Below are 18,650 nucleotides of genomic sequence, written 5' to 3' on the forward strand. Positions count from 1 at the left end.
TTGGCATCTTCGACTGGCCGCCGCCATACTCCGAATCAGGGTCACGTTGACCTGCTAACTGAGAGGCCGAAGACAAGTATGGAAGCTGAACGTGCTGTTCGCTCTCGGAGGAGGAAATGGCAGGTGTGAAACCGCGCTACTGCGGAAAACGCCCGGTTTTGCCTAGGGAAGTTCTTCTCCGGCGGCTGCTACGGTGCCTCGATGTCCTCCTCGCCCGCCGCTTCCTACAGAGTGGAGACAACCGTGGCGTCTGCTACGGCATTAGCCACGAGAATAGCGGACGCCGTAGTAGACGCCTTGGGCGGACGCCGTAGGCACGCGTTGCCGGCGCTCGTGTGTCTTGAAAGCGGTCTGCGACGTGCCTAAAGTGTGTGCCCGCGCGGGTCTCATCTTCAAAGCGATCTGCAATGTTTGCAGAGTGCGCGCAGTGCCGGTAGCTTCGTATGCACTGTGCATTCCACGTTTAGTACGCGTTGAAGCGACAGATGCACGGAGGTCAATTGGCGCGCGGCTGCTGCAGCGATTCCTCATTCCAGAATTTTCACAGCGAGTTTCCGCGCTCATCGAGCGATATATGTTCATGTTTACCTGTGCGCGCGTGACACCGTGCTGGATAATTTAGTTCAAATACGTTGCCGGGCTAGGTGGTTTGAATCCATGATAGAATGGGTAAGCGCGACTGAACAAGGACGTAGAAAAAAGCAGACATGTAAAGACAGTGCTGTCTCTGTGTGTCTGCTTCTTTCTACGTCCTCGTTGAGTCACGCTTACATATTCTATCATTGTTAATTTATTTAGTAAGCGAAGGTTTACGAGTTTATACTGCCGATAAAACTACTATCCTTACTTTGAACAGCTATCTGCTAATTTGCTGTCGCAATCGGTGCTTCGCCTTTCCGGCGGAAATGCGAATTTTTTTGTTATCCCGTGCGCAGTTGCCGCTGAAATACAAGTGCCGTGAAGATGTGACAGCAATACAAGCCGCTGGGAGTTCGCCTTCGTGTATTTAATATCGTAGAGTCTACTATAAAAAAGAATAACTAGAGTAAGCTGTGCAGCTGGTGTCTGCATGACAATGTTCTGTAGCGCATCGCGGATTAAGCTTTCTCTGGTTGCTTTCATGACCTCCAGAAACGGTGGCAGTTGTGCGTAAATAGCCGAAGGGACTACTCTGGCAAGACCTATAATGATTAGCTAATAACTTGAATTAAGAGTATTTTACAAGCTCGGCGCTATAAGTTTTCTGACAAAGATTGTAAAATGCTGAAAGGCGAGGTCAAGATTTCAGACCTTTGTATTTGTATCGATCCTATATTTCAGATATGTCCACTCTGTATGAGAGGCGAAAACCCATTCGGCTTTGTATTAAGTATTTATAGGTTATTTGTCCATCTTTTGCCAAAGTGTACGATTTGAATAAGTATGTTTAGTTGCTTCCTATATACATATTATTTAGAAGTGTACCTCGGCGTCACTTTGTGGGGGCCGGCGCTTTTTCAAGCTGCATTTTGCGGGGGGGGGGGGGTTCGGTCACCCCGTATTTCTCGTGGAGAAATAAAAGTTCATTTGCGTGATTTATTCGTGGAAGTCTTCTTCATATTCTTTTTAAACAAGCCAAAGTCACTGAACCACTTTACTTGGGAGGTCGTAGATTTTTATTGAGCGACGTGCGAGCAAGGTCAGAACTCCAACTACAACTTCGCCGCCGGAAAGTAGGATACCGCCGAGCGTGCTGTTTTTGGCATTCTTGTTGCCGCGTAGTCGTCACACATTGTCGAGGAGGCATTGCTGCATAGAAACAAGAATAAAACAACATCGATTATCACTGCTGCTACGTAGACTAGGGCCGAATGCACACGCATACAAGCGTGATTTCTATCTCGTATTCTGTTCTGTTCATTCCCTCTCTTTTTCTGAGTACGGGCAAAGCTGAAAGTAATATTTAACACTTGGCAGTGATTTAGAAAAACGTGAAAGAAGAAGAAAATTGTACTTTTTGGAATACGCACGAGTAATCAGGGCTACGTATTAAGGGATTCGATTTGTGTGATGTCAGTGCTACACTACTTGGTAAATATCGCATAAATATATTACTGCGAAAACCACGTCAACTTGCACACTGAACGCAGCATTACTGAATCGTAGCACCACGCTCGCGCATGTCCGTTTCACAGGCACATTCAGTGAATAGTGACCAGAAGAGATCGTCACGCTGTGTCAATTTAAGATTTTCCTTCCATGAGGCATCTTTATCGCAAACGTAATGAAGTACTGCGAATACATTGGTCAATGCATACATCGTATTGGTGAGCTCCGGGATTATTCTGATCGCCTGGAATTTCGCAGCATGCACTAGAATTACGAAACGCAGGCACGTTTGCATTTTCCTCGACCAAAATGCGGCCTGTGTATATGCAGCATGGAATCGAAGTTGCTACTTCCTGCTCACCAGCAGAATGTCATTGCCACGGAGCCATCACGGCGGACTGTTGAGAATTGGTTGAGTCTCGATAAATAGTTCATGTGATCACGGGAGCCGTATAACGGCCTCCTAAACAAATACGGGAGTGCGCACAATTAATCTATATGGGTATTCACTGTGCCATGTGATATGTGTTGTGCTATTTGAAACTGTGGCACATCTAGATAGCTTCTGTAATACATGCTGTTCTATGTCTATAGTTATGTGCATATATTTAGTACTGTGTATGTACATTCAGTGTTTTGTTAAGATGCGCGACTCTCACACGTCCCCTGATGTCCTTTATCCCCTCATGGCTCCTGTGATCCGGCTTCACCCCGCGGCCTTACGGCGACGGTCGGTGTGCTTGCAGAGTAGTACGAGAGATGGCGCGATTGTTGTGCTGCTAACGCCACTTAACGGTGGGATTCCTTAGGCACAAAAGCGAGAAGGCTGTTCCTCTTTGGCTCGGGATAGGCAAGCAGCGTGGATGTTTCGCACGTGCGCCGACCCATGCGTCTGCGAGACCGTCTTTCGAGGCCTAGGAGCAGGACATCTGAATCAACGAACACGATTGTTCGAACGCGCCACTGTTCGCATGACCGTACACGTGAACGACCAGGCGTTGGTGTCCAGCACAAGGCGAACATATTCGTTCGATATCCAGTCGCGGTGAGTCGGACTTCTTAGATGTGTCGCGCGCTGAACGGCATGTTCTATGGATAGCAACTTTGCTCGCAGACATTAGTATATGAAAGGCGCAATAAATGCCTTTGTGATTGTTTGCACTACTGTGTTTCCGTTCCCTTGTCCCAAGTGCACGTTTGAGAACCCCACAGTGTATATATACATAGTGCGTGCGTGCGTGTGTGTGTGTGTGTGTGTGTTTGCTTGCGTGCGTGCGTGTGTGTGCGTGTGCGTGTGCGCGTGTGTGTGTGTGCGCGCGCGTGTGTGTGTGTGTGTGTGTGTGTGTGTGTGTGTGTGTGTGTGTGTGTGTGTGTGTGTGTGTGTGTGTGTGTGTGTGTGTGTGTGTGTGTGTGTGTGTGTGTGTCGTGTCGTGTCGTGTCGTGTGTCGTGTCGTGTCGTGTCGTGTACCTTCTTGTGCGCTTCTCAGGGCCACTGTTAAGTACGCGGCATTGAACACCAGGTGCATAGCTCATTGTATAACAGAGTCACTGCTGCTGTTCTCATCTTCTTTCCTTGTTTCTTTTTCCTTTCACCAGTGCGGCGTAGCAGGCCAGAGGCGCGTTCCTCCTGCCAACCTATCCACCTTTTAATTCATTAAACCGTCTTCTTCACTCATGGCGAGTGTGTGCCGAACTTTCTTTCAAAGTACGCGTCCACTCAGAACATATCGCGAATGACGCGGGCGTGAAACTCTCTTAGGCCTTTGATATTCTTTGAAATGGGCCGTCTAATGTAAGTATGCCATCAGTGTATTTCAAAGATATAGAAATCACATTCTTTTGCTGTTAATGTAACTGCGCTTGTGCCATGTGCCATACGCTTGATTAGTTTGTTGCATCTATATTTGTGAAAGGGAAAAATTGCCATCCACCCGTATGGTAGCAAGAAGCTTTCCTCCACTTTGCGGGCTTCCGGATAACTGATTCGCCATCTATTTTTCGTATTTTCTCTTATCAGGTTTTTTAAAGGTTTATATAATACTTCTCACGTAATGAATCTTTCCGTTGCCTGTCAGCGCCGCGAATATAATATCAAAATTAACTATAGAAACAAGTAAGAAAAATGCGCTTACGGTTGCCGTCTTCATTCTTGCTTCCGATGGCCCGAAAAATTTCTGTTACAAGGGCAGATAAGTGGAAGATAAAACTGCAATGGCAGGATTTAGCGGAACGCTAAACACACACGCGCGCACACATGTACACACACCCTCACCCACGCAAACGCACACACACCCTCACCCACGCAAACGCACACACACACACACACACGTACACACGCACACACACGTACACACGCACACACACAAACACGCACACACGCACACACACACACACACACACACGTACACACACACACACGCAAACGCACACACACACACACCCTCACCCACGCAAACGCACACAAACACGCACACACACACACACGCACACACACAAACACACCCTCACCCACGCAAACGCACGCACGCACACACACACACACACACAACTTCTAGAAACTTCTGTTCTGACTCATCAGACAAGATCTTCGGTCAGGTTTGACAACGTTTAAATTCAACAAATAAATCAATTTTATTCACCAGTGTAAGTACTGGGTGGCCATTTTTGCATCTAAAAGCTACATAAGTAGATTGCATGTGACCCAAAAATACTAACAGTGGCTATGTCAAAGTAAACGTTGTGTGCAAAGTTGCAACAGTGCAGATTAATATAACAAAGAAACACTGAAATTCTTGACCATGTGAGACTGATTTTATTTTCCCTGCATTTCGTCTTTATATTTTCGGTAACCTTCAGACTTGCCGCCGCGCCGCGCTAGTGTTCACCCCACCTACGACGTATTCAGTGCGCCGCATATGTAACACTGCTAACTGGCATTTGACAAATTGATGTTCTGATCAACGTGCTGTGCGTTCGTTCACATCACCTGCGAAGTGAAAGGATTCGCCGAAACGGCGGGCTTTACCGCACAGATGTGCTTATTGCGGAGAAACAAACTTTAATAAATGTTGGCTTGGCGAATTAATTCAACGACGATAATTTGGCTGTCTGGTCGGCAGCCACATGTAGGAAGTTGCTTGTGAAATTGAGGCGTGTGTCCTCACTCCAAGCTGGACATCTCCACTAATTTCTGCACATGCTGAAGGCTTTACTTTTTCGTGGCAAAGTCGACATTAAGCTAAGCGGGCGTTACCTTCGCCAATTTAAGCTCCTCGTTAGAAAACATATCCTTCTTTATTTGAAAAAGAAACTGTCATCCACCTTAATGCAGCACGAAGCTGCAGAGAAAATCAGCACAATTTTTTCTTCAACCGCGAAGCTTTCTCTCTGAGGAATCCGTATGGTTCTCCTTTGTAGTTTTGTGCTACAGTCGGGTAGAGAAAATCTTTTCTTCTATGAACATTGATCCACCTTGCGGGCTCCCGGAGAACTACTTTGCCTTCTTTATTTTTATTGATTTGCTTCATGCACGTGTATTGAGTGTGTGTGCATTCACGCCTGTGTTGTTTTCTTACTGGCCAGATTCGGGGGTCTGCTGAAAAACAAGGCGAACCAGCAGTTATGCTTGCTGTTTATGTGAGGGCCAAATGCTTTGACGAGGCAAGTTGTACGTACAGAATAGCTGCGCAGCTGCATTGTAGACATGAGGATGCTGTCATACGCTCTGCTCATATGCCTAGTCAGTAAGGGTGCTTTTTCACTGCGCATGGAGGTTATAATTTTCAGTGTATAATAATTAATTATAAAAATTGTAATTGTGAATTTGCATAGTTGAACACCAACTAACCCAATCCCTTACCTTGATATATATATATATATATATATATATATATATATATATATATCAGAAGTAGTAGGGGTTGAACTCCGTTGTGTTTTATTTAGGAGATACATTGATATAGATAACAAAAATAAACTACTCACCGTGACATCCGCAGACAACAGGCAGTTTATAGACTGAAAAATAAAGGTATCATGATTGAAGAAGCAGAAAAATCTGAAGAAAGCTAATTCTGTATGAGCATACTGGTCGCTGTGCAGTATGACGTCTGATTAGAAAAAAATAGAGAGAGAGAGAGACAAAGAGAAAGGTAAACAAGGCCTGCGCCATCCGAAAAACGCTCGAAGAAGTAGCTGCAACGCTAATGGCCGGAACGTGTTTAGAGCGATCCTTCTTGTCTCTATTACTGGAGCAGCGCCTCCTCGATGACTGGAGCGTTTGCTTGCTGGTGAAGCAGAGGTGCATGGGTGACTGAGAACGGACGCGGATAGTGGTCATGTGGGCAACATGTCGAGTGAGGCGCAGGGAAATATGGTAGAACCACGGAGGAAGGAAAATGTTAGGAGAGAAGCCTTGGCAAGCGAACGCTCCATGACACCTGTCCCTTTGCTCAGTGTCGTCCTAACACGTGTGACCTCTTGCGTCAAGATCACGGAGCAAGAACCGATATTAGCCAAGTCAGTTGGTGCCGGTTGGTTTTTAATCAATGCGCGCTTGTTCGGGGGCCCTGCCAGAGCGTTGCATGCAGAGCCGGATCGCTAAAATTTACCGCGCGTTCTGACGTGACTATTACGTGTTGGGACGACGCGCTCGGCTTCAATCGCGTTGCGCGACTCTCCCTCCTAACTTATTCCTTCCTCCATAGGCAGAATCATGGCAAAAGGAAATCCACTATAAGAAAGCATGAAATCAGGCAGCTGGTTGCGGCAAACCCCCTGCTTTCCATCGGGGCCCATGTGCGCGTTTACTCTAGGGAAATAGGCATTACATAGTGATCGGGCCTTTAAAAGCACTGTTTGGGTTGTAGTAGCTTTCGTGATGCCCTCGGACTGATGGTTCTTTGCCACCTGCCTATCTGCTGTACCCTTCCCCATATTCTCCGCTCACTTGGCGGCTGAAATTTTCCAATTGCCTATCACGTGTTGAATACCCGCCTCCCGTGAGTTTCTCCTTTGAATTTTATAGCGACAGCAATCATACGGATATTCGACGCGCGCTGGCGCCGTCATTGTTGGCATCGTCGTGCTGTCACGGTATCGACACGCATGCGCGGCCCGCGAATGGCGGATCGGGAGGTCTGCAGAGACGCGCAGCGCGTTTGGCTGCAAAAAAAGCGACGAAGCTAAGTGGATGCGCTGTCACGCTAGGCTCAACCGGCTCTGTCGGGTCCAAAGCAGCTTGCTGGCTTCCGCTGATTGCACGGGCTCTGTGTGCACGCACACTGCAGCGTTCCCTCTGAGTAGCTGTGTGCGCATGCCCCGCCGTGGTGCACACTCAGCCGAGCGGACAGTAAGCGTCAAGGCGAGCAATCCTCTCCGCCGATAGCTTTCCATCGGTCTCGTCTCGTGCACCTCGGAGATGCGACGCCTCCGATGCCGTTGGCGGTACCCTTCATCACGCCAGCTCTGTGGCACGCTTTCGGCGCAACCCCAAGTTATGCTACCGCTTTCATTGCGTCGCCTCCGGCCGAAACTGCCAAATTTCATGACTATAGGCGTCAAAATTCTCACGTGATGCTCTCTTCTATTGTATTTTTTTTTCATCATCCATCAAGTCCAGCGAATCGGTCTTTTGATTATATAGCTGACGTCAATCGCATTTGGTGCCCTTTGAGGCGGTCACAATGGCGGCAACATCGACTTCCGTGCCTTAAGACAGGGTGCTCGGGTATCATGCAGACTACCCGTAGCATAACCGTCACACTAGACTGAGCACTTTATTGCTGCAGAGAGAAGTTAGGAGCAATCAAACCATTTGAACGTTACTTGTAGCTTGGGTAGATAAGTAGTTTTTCAAGTTCGAGAGTTTGAATATAAGCATATGGCCTGTATACTTACTGCGAGTTTTAGACTGCTGTTTGTCGAAATTGCATCAAGCGAATAAGAGTCACTGGTGTCTCTTTCTTTTACCGGTGATAGCAAGTTATACTTAGTGTTTACGCTTGTCAGTGTCATCGTGTCTGAAGCTTTCGTATGTTATATCTGCAATTACCCAAAAATGACACGGAAAGAAGCAAGAATGTGTAATTCAATTAATGCATTATCAATCATCTGCGACACGGCTAAGTCGGAGGATCCACCATGGCAATTTCTTGATCGTCCACCTGAACCAACAATTGGTGAGCAAAAGCACGAACGTTCGCATCATCGTGCGCAAGCGACACCTGAACTTCTCATCGCGTCCCATTAAGTTGCATTTTTATGCGAAGAGCCTATAGTTTTATCTTCTGCAATGTTTTTATTTGTCTGTGTGCGTGTGTGTTTATATATATGTGTATTTATTTATATATATATATGTGTGTGTGTGTGTGTGCGTGTGCGTGCGTGCGTGTGTGTGTGTGTGTGTGTGTGTGCGTGTGTGTGTGCGTGTGCGTGTGTGTGTGTGTGCGTGTGTCTTTTCAACTTGTAGCTGCCTTTTGTACTTGTGCCTCCAAGATTCCCTTATAAAGCGAAAAGAATTTCGCAATAGATAGGAACGGAAGTTTCCTACAACTCTCTACAACTTTCTCAATAGATGTCGTTCGTGTTACGATTGCAAGTTAAGCATTTATGCTGCAGCTTCCATATAATAACCTCAGTTGGTAGTCAGCACAGGTCCTGCGTTCTCTTTGCTTGTTTCCGTGGTTGTGCTGCTCTTTCCGTCGTTGTTTCCGTCGTAATACTGTTGAATATGCCTCATTCATTTTCTCCTAAGGTTAAAACTTGGGAAGGTAATCAAATTATCTTGACTAATAGTGCAACAAAGAGAATACAAAAAATATTGTGTAATTTTCTGTGTGTTTAGAGTCGCGGACAACGTGCTTTCAGTCGCTTCCTCCTATATAGTGCGCCCGAACAGTCTACAACGTTGACCAATCTTCGCTGGTACACGCTGTAATAGCACAAATGAAATAGTGACCGCCTCCGTTGTCGCAAAGTGGCGTTTCTTGATGTCGCGCGAATTCTACACGGAGACCCAATGCTTACATTATGATGTGCTCCTGAAACGCAACCGAAAGTGGGTTAGCTCATTGTCAATAGTTTTGAGCTCACTTTCAATGCATTATTAGTAACTTGTTGCAAAATGAATCGACAACGTCGCTCACCTTCTCGTACTTTCCTCCCTTTGTGCACGGCCAGGCGTAATTTGGGAAGCCCTCAGCGAACATGTCTTTCACGCATGGCGTATTCTGGAGGAGAAAGGTGCGCGCCAACTCATACATGCGAACGAGGCAAAATATCCGAAGACATGGAAAGCTCTGTTGCGATGACTAGCCCGCTATAGGCATTCGTGGGGCTTTCAAGCGTTACGGCGCAAAAGAACTCAACGTGCACTGAACTCGCCTGAAAGTCGTCCCAGTTCTTCTTTAGTAGTGGTAGAACAGGCAGCAGGCTGAACAGCCTAGGGGCACATTTTGCGAAAACTGAAAAGAAAATAAGGAAAAAAGGAAGAAACCACAGGAGGAATACGTGTCCAAGGTTTTGGGACATCTACTGCCTATGGCATTTGTCGGTAGCGGGTGTGGTATAAGTGCAAGTATGGCGCCTAAACAACTTGTCCTATGTTAAAAGGAACTAGGAAACTCCTCACTCACTTACTTATTGGTAGACGCTTCACTCAATGTGGAGGACGAGGAGGAGGGGGAAAACATTTATTAAAAAAAAGAACAAGCAGGTGTCTTTCTGCTTGTGCGGGAGGCGCCCTTAGTCCAGTGCTCCTGCGGCTCTCGCTGTCTCCCGGGCCCGCCGCACCAATGGGGAAACTTTCTTAAGAATTGACTACAACACAACATTCTTCCTGATCTCAAACCGCTTCACTGATGAGGATGTTCACCCGTGAGCAAAAGTATACGGACCACAGGGTCGCCGGAAAAAAATGAATTTTTTCGTAATTAACACGCGTGAACGGAAACTCACGAGTGTACTAGAGAATTTGTAATACCAAGGTTTGACTGCAGTTTTTCATTTCAAGTTGTATTCACATACATAGGAGTAAATGAGTTTTATCGCGCAATTCCTGGTCCGTATACTTTTTCTCACGGGTGTAGATTAACCTCTCACCAAACGTCAGGTCCCACTTAATTGCTAGAGTTCTTTTTAATTCTATGGCCACTTTTATTTGGCCATAGAAACTATACTCTAGCGATATGTTTAGAAAGTTGGGAGTATGTAATGCGCATTAATATGCTCAAGTCATTCTTAACAACTACGGTATACTCCTGGCTCATGCCAAGCCTGATATCATTCCGGAATGGCACCAAGTTTCTTTTGAAAAAAAAAAACATTTTGTGGAAAATTCAGCAGTGAATCAGTATACAGGGGATGTGTCATTTGTGCAATCGCCTCTCGTCCTACAACAGATAAACTAGATGAACTACAGAGTTTCTAGAAGACGAGAGATAGCAGACAACCTATAATCCAGAAAAGTTTAATTTCGAACGACATTCAGCACCAAAGTTGCTCCGTCGCACGTTGTCTTTGTAAAGAAATCGCTTTCTTCAAAAATTTTCGTTCACTGTTTGTAAAGCGTTCATAGGGCTGCTGCCAAAAGCCGAAGATTCTGTTGCCTCAAGATAACTCATAAAGGGACCGCAGAGAGGTCATTTTCAACTAAATGAGAAAAATTCAAAGGCTCAGTTGAAGGCTGTGAAAGCGTGTAATGACACAAAGCTCAAGAACTTCAAGAGGATCAAGAGGTGACGTGGAAATCTCTATTCGCATGAAAGAGTAAACGATATTTGCTGAGCGACCTGTTTTACTCCAGAAACTCCAGAACCGGTGCGTTTATGATAAAATGACACCGTTACTATCATCAATAGATAAATAACGGGATGTGTTTACAGTAAACCTTTTGAAAGTTTACTCTATTAATGAAACTCTAAGGCTCCGCATATGAAAAAAAACACTAATAAAAAGTGAGTTTTGAAGCTGTAGTAACAGTAGCTGTAACTTTAAGAACGCAGTAGCAAATACACCACTGCTTAAAATAAAGATAATCTTTATAGACGCACCAGCCAATCACGTTTGCTCAATTCCGTGCCGTCATGGTGGAGCACGGGGGCAAGGAGGGCAACTGCAATAAGTGGAGCCTGTACTGAATTCTTGAGTTATCGATTGCCGTAACAAGAGTCGCCTCGAACTGCGATCAAAGTACCAGCTTGCTACCGAAGCGCAATGCACTCGCACAATGCAGTGAAAGCAATGCATAGGGTCGAGCCGAGCCAATGAGCTTTTATTGTCTTCCTTTCCTTCATTGCCACTGCACTCGTGAATCGATCAAGAAGCATGATGAACCCGAACTAAACAGGCCCGTCTTGTCCTTGGCAGTTCGCGCAAGATGCTTTGTGCGCCGGAGTTTAAGCTCAAATGAAAATTAAATGAGTATGGTGTTTTCTTTCGAACTGCTATGTATGCTACTTTTCTATTGAATGTCTGCAAAAGCCGGGGAAAAATATATTTTATTGTTTATGAATATGTATAGAGGGCACATCACATGCTTATAAGCGACCTTTTTGTTTAATGTTGCCATCGTAAACGGATGAGTGCAGCTGCATATCGTTTAAGTTCTGAGCTCGTGGGTCCGCAGTGTGCGTAGTAAGCTAGCTAGATAACTGTGTTTCTTTAAGTAGAAGTGTCATCGTTCTCTACTTACTCCTATTTAAAGTCGCCCAATGATCGTCATGTACGTTTGAAATGTGGTTTGAACAGGCGTAGCGACTTTTTCGATAAATGTGATTCAGCGAAGATCAGGATTACAGCACGCCAGCCGAATCGTCGTAAATTTTGCTCTGGGTGCCATTTGTTTTAGTCGGTATGCTCTGACCGTGCTGATGAAAGGCGGCGCACTGACAACGCGACGCGAAAGGTAAACAACGAGAAAAAACTGGAGGCAACTTTCGAGCCACCAAAGCTAATCACTTCGGTGCGTGCTAACAGCCCCGCGTGACTCGCTCTCCTGATGGCACGCAATTATTGTCCGAAGCATGCGTACTCTCGCGTTATCTAGATTATGGTTTTACTTTAGTGTGGCTTTAGCAGAGCTCTTGATTGAGCTAGTAGGTCAGACATAAGTATTGTGATGCGAAAAAAAACGAGAACAAACGAACACACATGGACAGGACGGGTGCCTTATTAAAAGTGCCAAAAGAACTTTGACGAAAGCAAGAAACCAACTTTGAAAGAGTTTCATCAACTGTCAAGCAGCAGTGCAACCGAACCACTAACATTCGCCCTCCAATTTGTCGCGTAACTTTCTAGCATTTTCGGGAGGAAAGCCTTACCTTTCTTGCATGGTGGTGATAGCGTGTCCTTCTTCACGGCCAAAATCTCCTTCCGAAACTCGTCGTACGTCTTCGCCTCAGCCCTTGCGCAGAGTAAGCCGCAAAGCACAGCGATTGAGAGAAATGTCACCGACCACCTCATTATCGGTCGCGCTGTCGTTAGCTGTGGTAGTACGAGGTAGGTCGCTTCAAAGCTGTTTGGAGAGTCGAATGCGCCGAACTGTGGCAGCGCTAGACAGCCGGCTTTATAGCACAGCACTGACGCCTTTGTGCTCCATTGATGGATTGAGGTGTGTCGGAGCCATCACATGCATTGCCGGGGGCTGTTCTTTAGCCTTTCATATGTACAAGTCCATTTTTATGTGTGAGGGAGACGTCGAAAAAACGGTGAAGCAAGGTTATGAAAGATAGGCGTCGGTAGAGAGGATTACTAAGTGAGAAAAACAAAACTGAGACTCTTTAACTGCAGAGCTGAGAGAAAGAATATTGAAAAGAAATCAAGAGAACGGCAGGGCCCTTAAGAAGTCGCCCTGAGGAGACCACTACAAAAAAAAAACGCTACAGGAAATGAGAAGTTGATTTTAACGTAAAATATACTGACGCAGGCAAACTGGACCCCGCCTTCATGATCTGCTTTGTGTGTGTGTGTGTGTGTGTGTGTGTTTGTGCGTGCGTGCGTGCGTGCGTGCGTGCGTGCGTGCGTGCGTGTGTGAGTGCGTGTGTGAGTGCGTGTGTGAGTGCGTGCGTGCGTGCGTGCGTGCGTGCGTGCGTGCGTGCGTGCGTGCGTGCGTGCGTGCGTGCGTGCGTGTGTGCGTGCGTGCGTGCGTGTGTGGGGGAGGGAGCTGGCTGGAAAATTTGGCTTGCCTATTTTTGGTGGAAGTTGATAATTAATGCAAGAGACGACACAAGAAAAGAATTTCGCTGATTGTTCTCAAATCCTAAAATAGGGCGTAATATTCCCAAGTCCACTATTGTTCTTGAAAGAAGGTCCTAGCACCTGTTCCTCTTTTTAGCGGAGAAATTATCCCTTCTTTTAACATGGACAGGACAATGGGTTAGTACGCCAGGCGTGTCAAAACGCGTCATTCCGATTCTTCCGTTCTTTAACCCGTGCTTTTCTTGAACAAGTGTGAAGGTATCTAGAGAATTGTGACTACTATCGCAGCGACACTCCACAATGCCCCATCATGGTCTCTTGCCCGAATTCCATCTTTGGGCATAATTTTCACGGTGACAGTTATTTATGACGCCTGAAACACTTCACGGACGACTGTCGTTACTCTGACCACGCTGTCTACTCCTCGTGGTATTGCGATAGCAATTATATAGACACTCCAGGCGCATTTCTGCCGTCGGTGTTGGCGTCGCCGTGATGTTCCGTATACGTCCAAGGGCGATAAAGTCAGGCCGATAAAAGTGCTATCCTTACTTCGTATAGACGCCTACTAATTTACTATCGCAATTGATGCTTTGCTTTCGGTCGAAACTGGAACGTTTTCTTTTAATGGTCGCTTTATTTGGCTCCTCCACCCGCCTTGCTGACTGCTGCTATCTTTCGGATTACGCATCCACTTGGGCCACTGAGTGTCTGCACCTCAGTACGTGCCCGGATAGACAACTTGAGCCACTGAATATAAGCAACTGGGCATGTGACTCTACGTACGTGTATATGTGAACCAATGCATATGTATATGTATATGTGAGCCAATTCCTTAGAATGAGTACGTGCCACCACGTAGGTGCCCAAATAGTCAAGCAAAACGAGAAGAGCGTAGTGAAGAAGTCGGAAACGGAAAATTGAAGAACAGAATTACAGAGAAGTGAACAAGCCAGAATGAGAAGGCGCACACAAAGTTACGAAGTACAAATAAAAATTTATACGAGAACTACATAATTTTATCTTCTCATATAAAAAGCGAAGAAAAGAAAGAAATAGCACTACCTCGAACAAAGGAATTTAACAGCCAACATAGTCATACTTGCTAAATTAAAAACAAGTAATTTTCGTAAGGTTTTATTTGGCTTTGTTGTCTGTTGGCTTCAAGTTGGTCGTATTGTGCTTTCCGTGCGTTGGATGGATGGATGGATGGATGGATGGATGGATGGATGGATGGATGGATGGATGGATGGATGGATGGATGGATGGATGGATGGATGGATGGATGGATGGATGGATGGACGGACGGATGGATGGATGGATGGATGGATGGATGGACAGATGGATGGACGGATGGACGGATGGACGGACGGATGGACGGATGGACGGACGGACGGACGGACGGACGGACGGACGGACGGACGGACGGAACTCTCTTGTACGTCCGGCGAGGTTTAACGTGACCCGGGCTCAGGACACCCACGGGGAAACGTCAAGGCCCTGCGTCAACGCCGCCTCACGGGCTTGCTGGACTGCCCACGTCTGAATTCCGAGGTCTGAGCTGCGCAGAGCGGCCGCCCACCTCGACGACAGGGTCTCCGGAGCAACTGCCATCCTTCCTATAACTACACTGCACTCCCACAGCATGTGTTTGAGTGTTGCTGGTCCTTCCTGGCACAATTTGCACGTGTCGTCTTGCTGCTTATCTGGGAAGATACGTTTCAGACGGAATGGATTAAGGAAGGTGTTCGTCTGGAGTTGTCTCCAGGCGACGGCCTGCCTCCTGTTCATTTTGGGACTCGGCAGTGGGTATATCCTTCTGGCGTTTAGATATGCACTGGTTATGTCGTTGTATCTGGTGAGCCTGTCCCGTTCTGGGCGCGGAGTGTTCGCTATCGTGCGAGAGGCGTTGCCCTGTTTGGCGCGGCGGGTCATGTCTCGCGCCGTCCGGTGAGCTGTCTCGTTTAGGTTCGGGAGCGCGTCGCCTTCCGTGGTGACGTGCGCGGGGAACCATATGATCCTCGAGCTCGCGGTTTTGGATCTGCCCGCTTTGGCCAGAATGGACATGACTTCCTTGGAAATTCTACCTTTGGCGTGATTCTTTACTGCCGTTTGCGAGTCGCTTATAGTACGACTTCGCATTCCTGTTCTGTGAGGGCTAGCGCGATCGCTACTTCCTCCGCTATTTCCGAGTGTTTGGTGTATACACTGCATGTGGTTCTGATTTTAGAGTTTGTGTCTATGACTACGGCGGTGTATTTTTGGCCGTGCGGATGTTCGGCTGCGTCGACAAAGCGCGCGTTTCTCTCTCTGCCGAATGAACGGAGCAGAGCCTCGTTCTGTGCGTTGAGCTTTATTTTTAAAGAAAGCAATTAATTCAACTATACAATGTACAAAAGTTGCTGTTGAGTAGGCGCAACTTGTTACTGATGACTCACGGGCTTCAGTCAACCCACTTGCTTCCGGCTATCGAATACTTTGGTGCATCGTTCTATTGCAGTAAAGCTAGCGAAAGCTAGCGAAAGCTAGCTTCTCGCTTACTGCAACCACGTCGTGGGAAGTATAGCACATTTTCTATTATTTTTTAACCAATCAAGGCAATCTTCATTTTTCAAATTAGACTTATTTGAAGTTGCGCTGGACGGCTGGCCATATTACGAGGCTAAGTAGCATTGTAGGATAACATGGACCATAAGAAAAAAAATCGCGATGTTCCTTGCTCCAATATGCGCATTAGAACGAAAGGTCATTATTAGCATCCTTATTGGAAGTCGTATGAAGCGAACCGCAACACAAACACGTCGGCACTTTTTTATTATTATTACCTGCATGTAAGGAGATGTTGGTGCATGCCTAGCAGCGCCGGCTCCTCCTCTTCTCTCAATTCATAGATAAGCTAAAAAATAATTTAAACAAAGAATAGACAAAAAGCTTTAATGACGACAGTTCTAAAGTTCACAAACACAAAACGAAAAACAATTGTTTCTGAGCAGTTCAAAAGCGTTCGAGTGTTTATGGTGACATACACACAGCGGTCCTTGTTGGTGGAAAACACAACGCCGCAAACACAGACAGAATAACCTAAGTGACACGATACGAGCGAGTACGTGAAACACGCATAAAAATGTAGAAATTGATCATTTCAAGAAATACAGCGTCTTGACCAAAGTTGCAATAATAAAATTTTATAACCTTTACGTACTTACAATTCTTCAATAATGGAAAGAAGAATGATAGGTGTAACGTTAAGGGATAAGAAAAGAGCAGATTGGGTGAGGGAACAAACGCGGGTAAATGACATCTTAGTTGAAATCAAGAAAAAGAAATGGGCATGGGCCGGGCATGTAATGAGGAGGGAAGATAACCGATGGTCATTAAGGGTTACGGACTGGATTCCAAGGGAAGGGAAGCGTAGTAGGGGGCGGCAGAAAGTTAGGTGGGCGGATGACATTAAGACGTTTGCAGGGACAACATGGCCACAATTAGTACATGACCGGGGTAGTTGTAGAAGTATGGGAGAGGCCTTTGCCCTGCAGTGGGCGTAACTAGGCTGATGATGATGATGATGAATTCTTCAATAAACTGTACTAATGCGCGAGCTGCACTGTTTGCAGGTGTTCTGATCCGTGCACTCAGGATTTCATCCAGTGATATTGGCCCCCTATCCAGAGCATGTATCTTCGCAAAACGCCTCTTACGGTGAGTATCATAATTTTTTTTTCAGTGCAAAAGCAGATGTTCTATGTCTTCTTGAGCCTCTTCACGAGAACATAGAGCACTGCCAGTCTTTCCTGTTTTCTACAAGAATCATTTAGTATATAGGCGGTGGCAATCCGAAATACATGAATTGTTTCTATTGAGCAGATTGTTTTCATAGGCATGATCAATTTCACATTAGGGTCTATCGCATATAATGTGGAACCTTCCGCACCATTCGTGAATCAAGTTTCTCTGGACATTTTCACAGTTTCCTTAAAAGACAGCGCGCATCACTCACCGTTAGGGGTCGTTGCGATACTACTCCATTTTGGTGAGCTTCTCGCGCCATGTAATCTGCAGTGACGTTTCCAGTAATTTCAGAATGACTTGGTATCCACTGGAATACGATATCATGGAGACCCTTTGCTGTAGCGTAAGCCTTTATTCCGTATTTCAATGAGCTGTTTACTTACCCGCCGTGGTTACTTCGAGCCGTTGGCATTGCGCTGGCAAGCACGAGGTCGCGGGCTCGAATCCCGGCCGCAGAGGCCGAATTTCGATGAGGGCGAAATGCAATAATGCCCCTGTACCGCGCATTTGGCGCACGTTAATGAACCCCAGGTGGTCAAAATTAATCCGGCGCTTCCACTACGGCGTGCCTCATAATCAAATTGTGGTTATGGCGTGTAAGACCCCAGAATTTAATTTGTACCGTTTACTTTTCCCAAGCTGATTTCCTCTATGCGCAACATGCAGCGATGCTTCCGAATCCCTTAAAATTGCCCACCGAAAAGATCATAAGTGTGAACACATGAAGCGTAATGCGGAAAGGTTAGCATAGAACTCTGTCGTCGCAGATGTTGTAAACTGACGCCGTTTAAATATCATTCGCTCTAGATATGCCCGCAATGAGAACGCCGATGTAGAGCTCCCATTACACGAACCGTGTGTGTAGACTTGTATACGATCCCTATATGTGGTGTTGACAATGTTAACTGTCTGATCGCAATCACTGGCATGCCGCATTTAAGAGTTAGACCGGGATCCGAAGTAACGGGATCCGATGCCACGGTTATTTTCACGCCACCGCTTTCGTGGCGCCGGGCTTGGCAATGAAAATTTCGGCTAGTAGCATGATGTCCTAAAGCAGATGTGCACAGGTCTGCAATCTACATGAGGTGCTGGCTTAGCCCAGTGTGCAGCAGACTCGACTTCTGAGCGCGGGGTCGTAGGTTCGAAGCTTACTACCGCCAACGTTCTTCCTTTAGAATTTATTATTTTTTATTTACATTCATTTCTATATAGCGATTAGCGAGGCGAAGTTAGAAGGTAGGGGCGAGCTTGCGTGGACAAGGAACGCACGGATAACAAAGGCTTACGAGAGCGAGGATGACGTAAATGTCGAGGCGATGCTCTCTCCCCTCACGCAACACCTGGCCTCAGCCAGCAGGTGTTTCCTTTCATCCACTCTGCTCCGTCGAGGCCTGCACGTGACGTGGCGTCGCAGCCAATGGGAATTTAGGCGCCATTCCTCTGCTACAGACGCCGGCTTTTTCGCTCAATGGGCTATTTGATGCTTTCGCATCAATAACTCTAATTAATAACTCATTAATTAACTCATCTGTAGCGTAAACGCGTCAATAACTCATGGCGTTCTTTGGCCTTTT

The 18,650-nt window shown here is 46.4% G+C and overlaps 1 protein-coding gene across 1 annotated transcript; it reads right to left on the reverse strand.

Annotated features, from left to right (window-relative positions):
• Positions 1-1,632: 1,632 nt before the first annotated feature.
• LOC140218727 (uncharacterized) lies at positions 1,633-12,702 on the reverse strand. Its single transcript, XM_072288507.1, has 6 exons — positions 12,408-12,702; positions 9,472-9,551; positions 9,234-9,317; positions 6,073-6,105; positions 4,221-4,262; positions 1,633-1,788 (listed from the first exon to the last, which is right to left on the reverse strand). Exons 1-6 carry the CDS (start codon positions 12,547-12,549, stop codon positions 1,765-1,767), a joined length of 405 nt encoding a protein of 134 aa, XP_072144608.1. The 5' UTR covers positions 12,550-12,702; the 3' UTR covers positions 1,633-1,764.
• Between the last annotated feature and the right edge of the window lie 5,948 nt (positions 12,703-18,650).

The sequence above is a fragment of the Dermacentor andersoni genome, chromosome 6 (assembly GCF_023375885.2).
Source record: "Dermacentor andersoni chromosome 6, qqDerAnde1_hic_scaffold, whole genome shotgun sequence".
In the NCBI taxonomy this organism is placed as follows: domain Eukaryota; kingdom Metazoa; phylum Arthropoda; class Arachnida; order Ixodida; family Ixodidae; genus Dermacentor; species Dermacentor andersoni.

Coding starts and splice junctions, on each gene's coding strand:
- LOC140218727 (XM_072288507.1), bottom strand. CDS start 12,549: ATGAGGTGGTCGGTGACATTTCTCTCAATCGCTGTGCTTTGCGGCTTA. Junction 4,263..6,072: donor TGTTGTCTGCGGATGTCACG/GTGAGTAGTTTA, acceptor CCCTTGTAACAG/AAATTTTTCGGGCCATCGGA. Junction 1,789..4,220: donor CAAGAATGAAGACGGCAACC/GTAAGCGCATTT, acceptor GTTTCTATGCAG/CAATGCCTCCTCGACAATGT.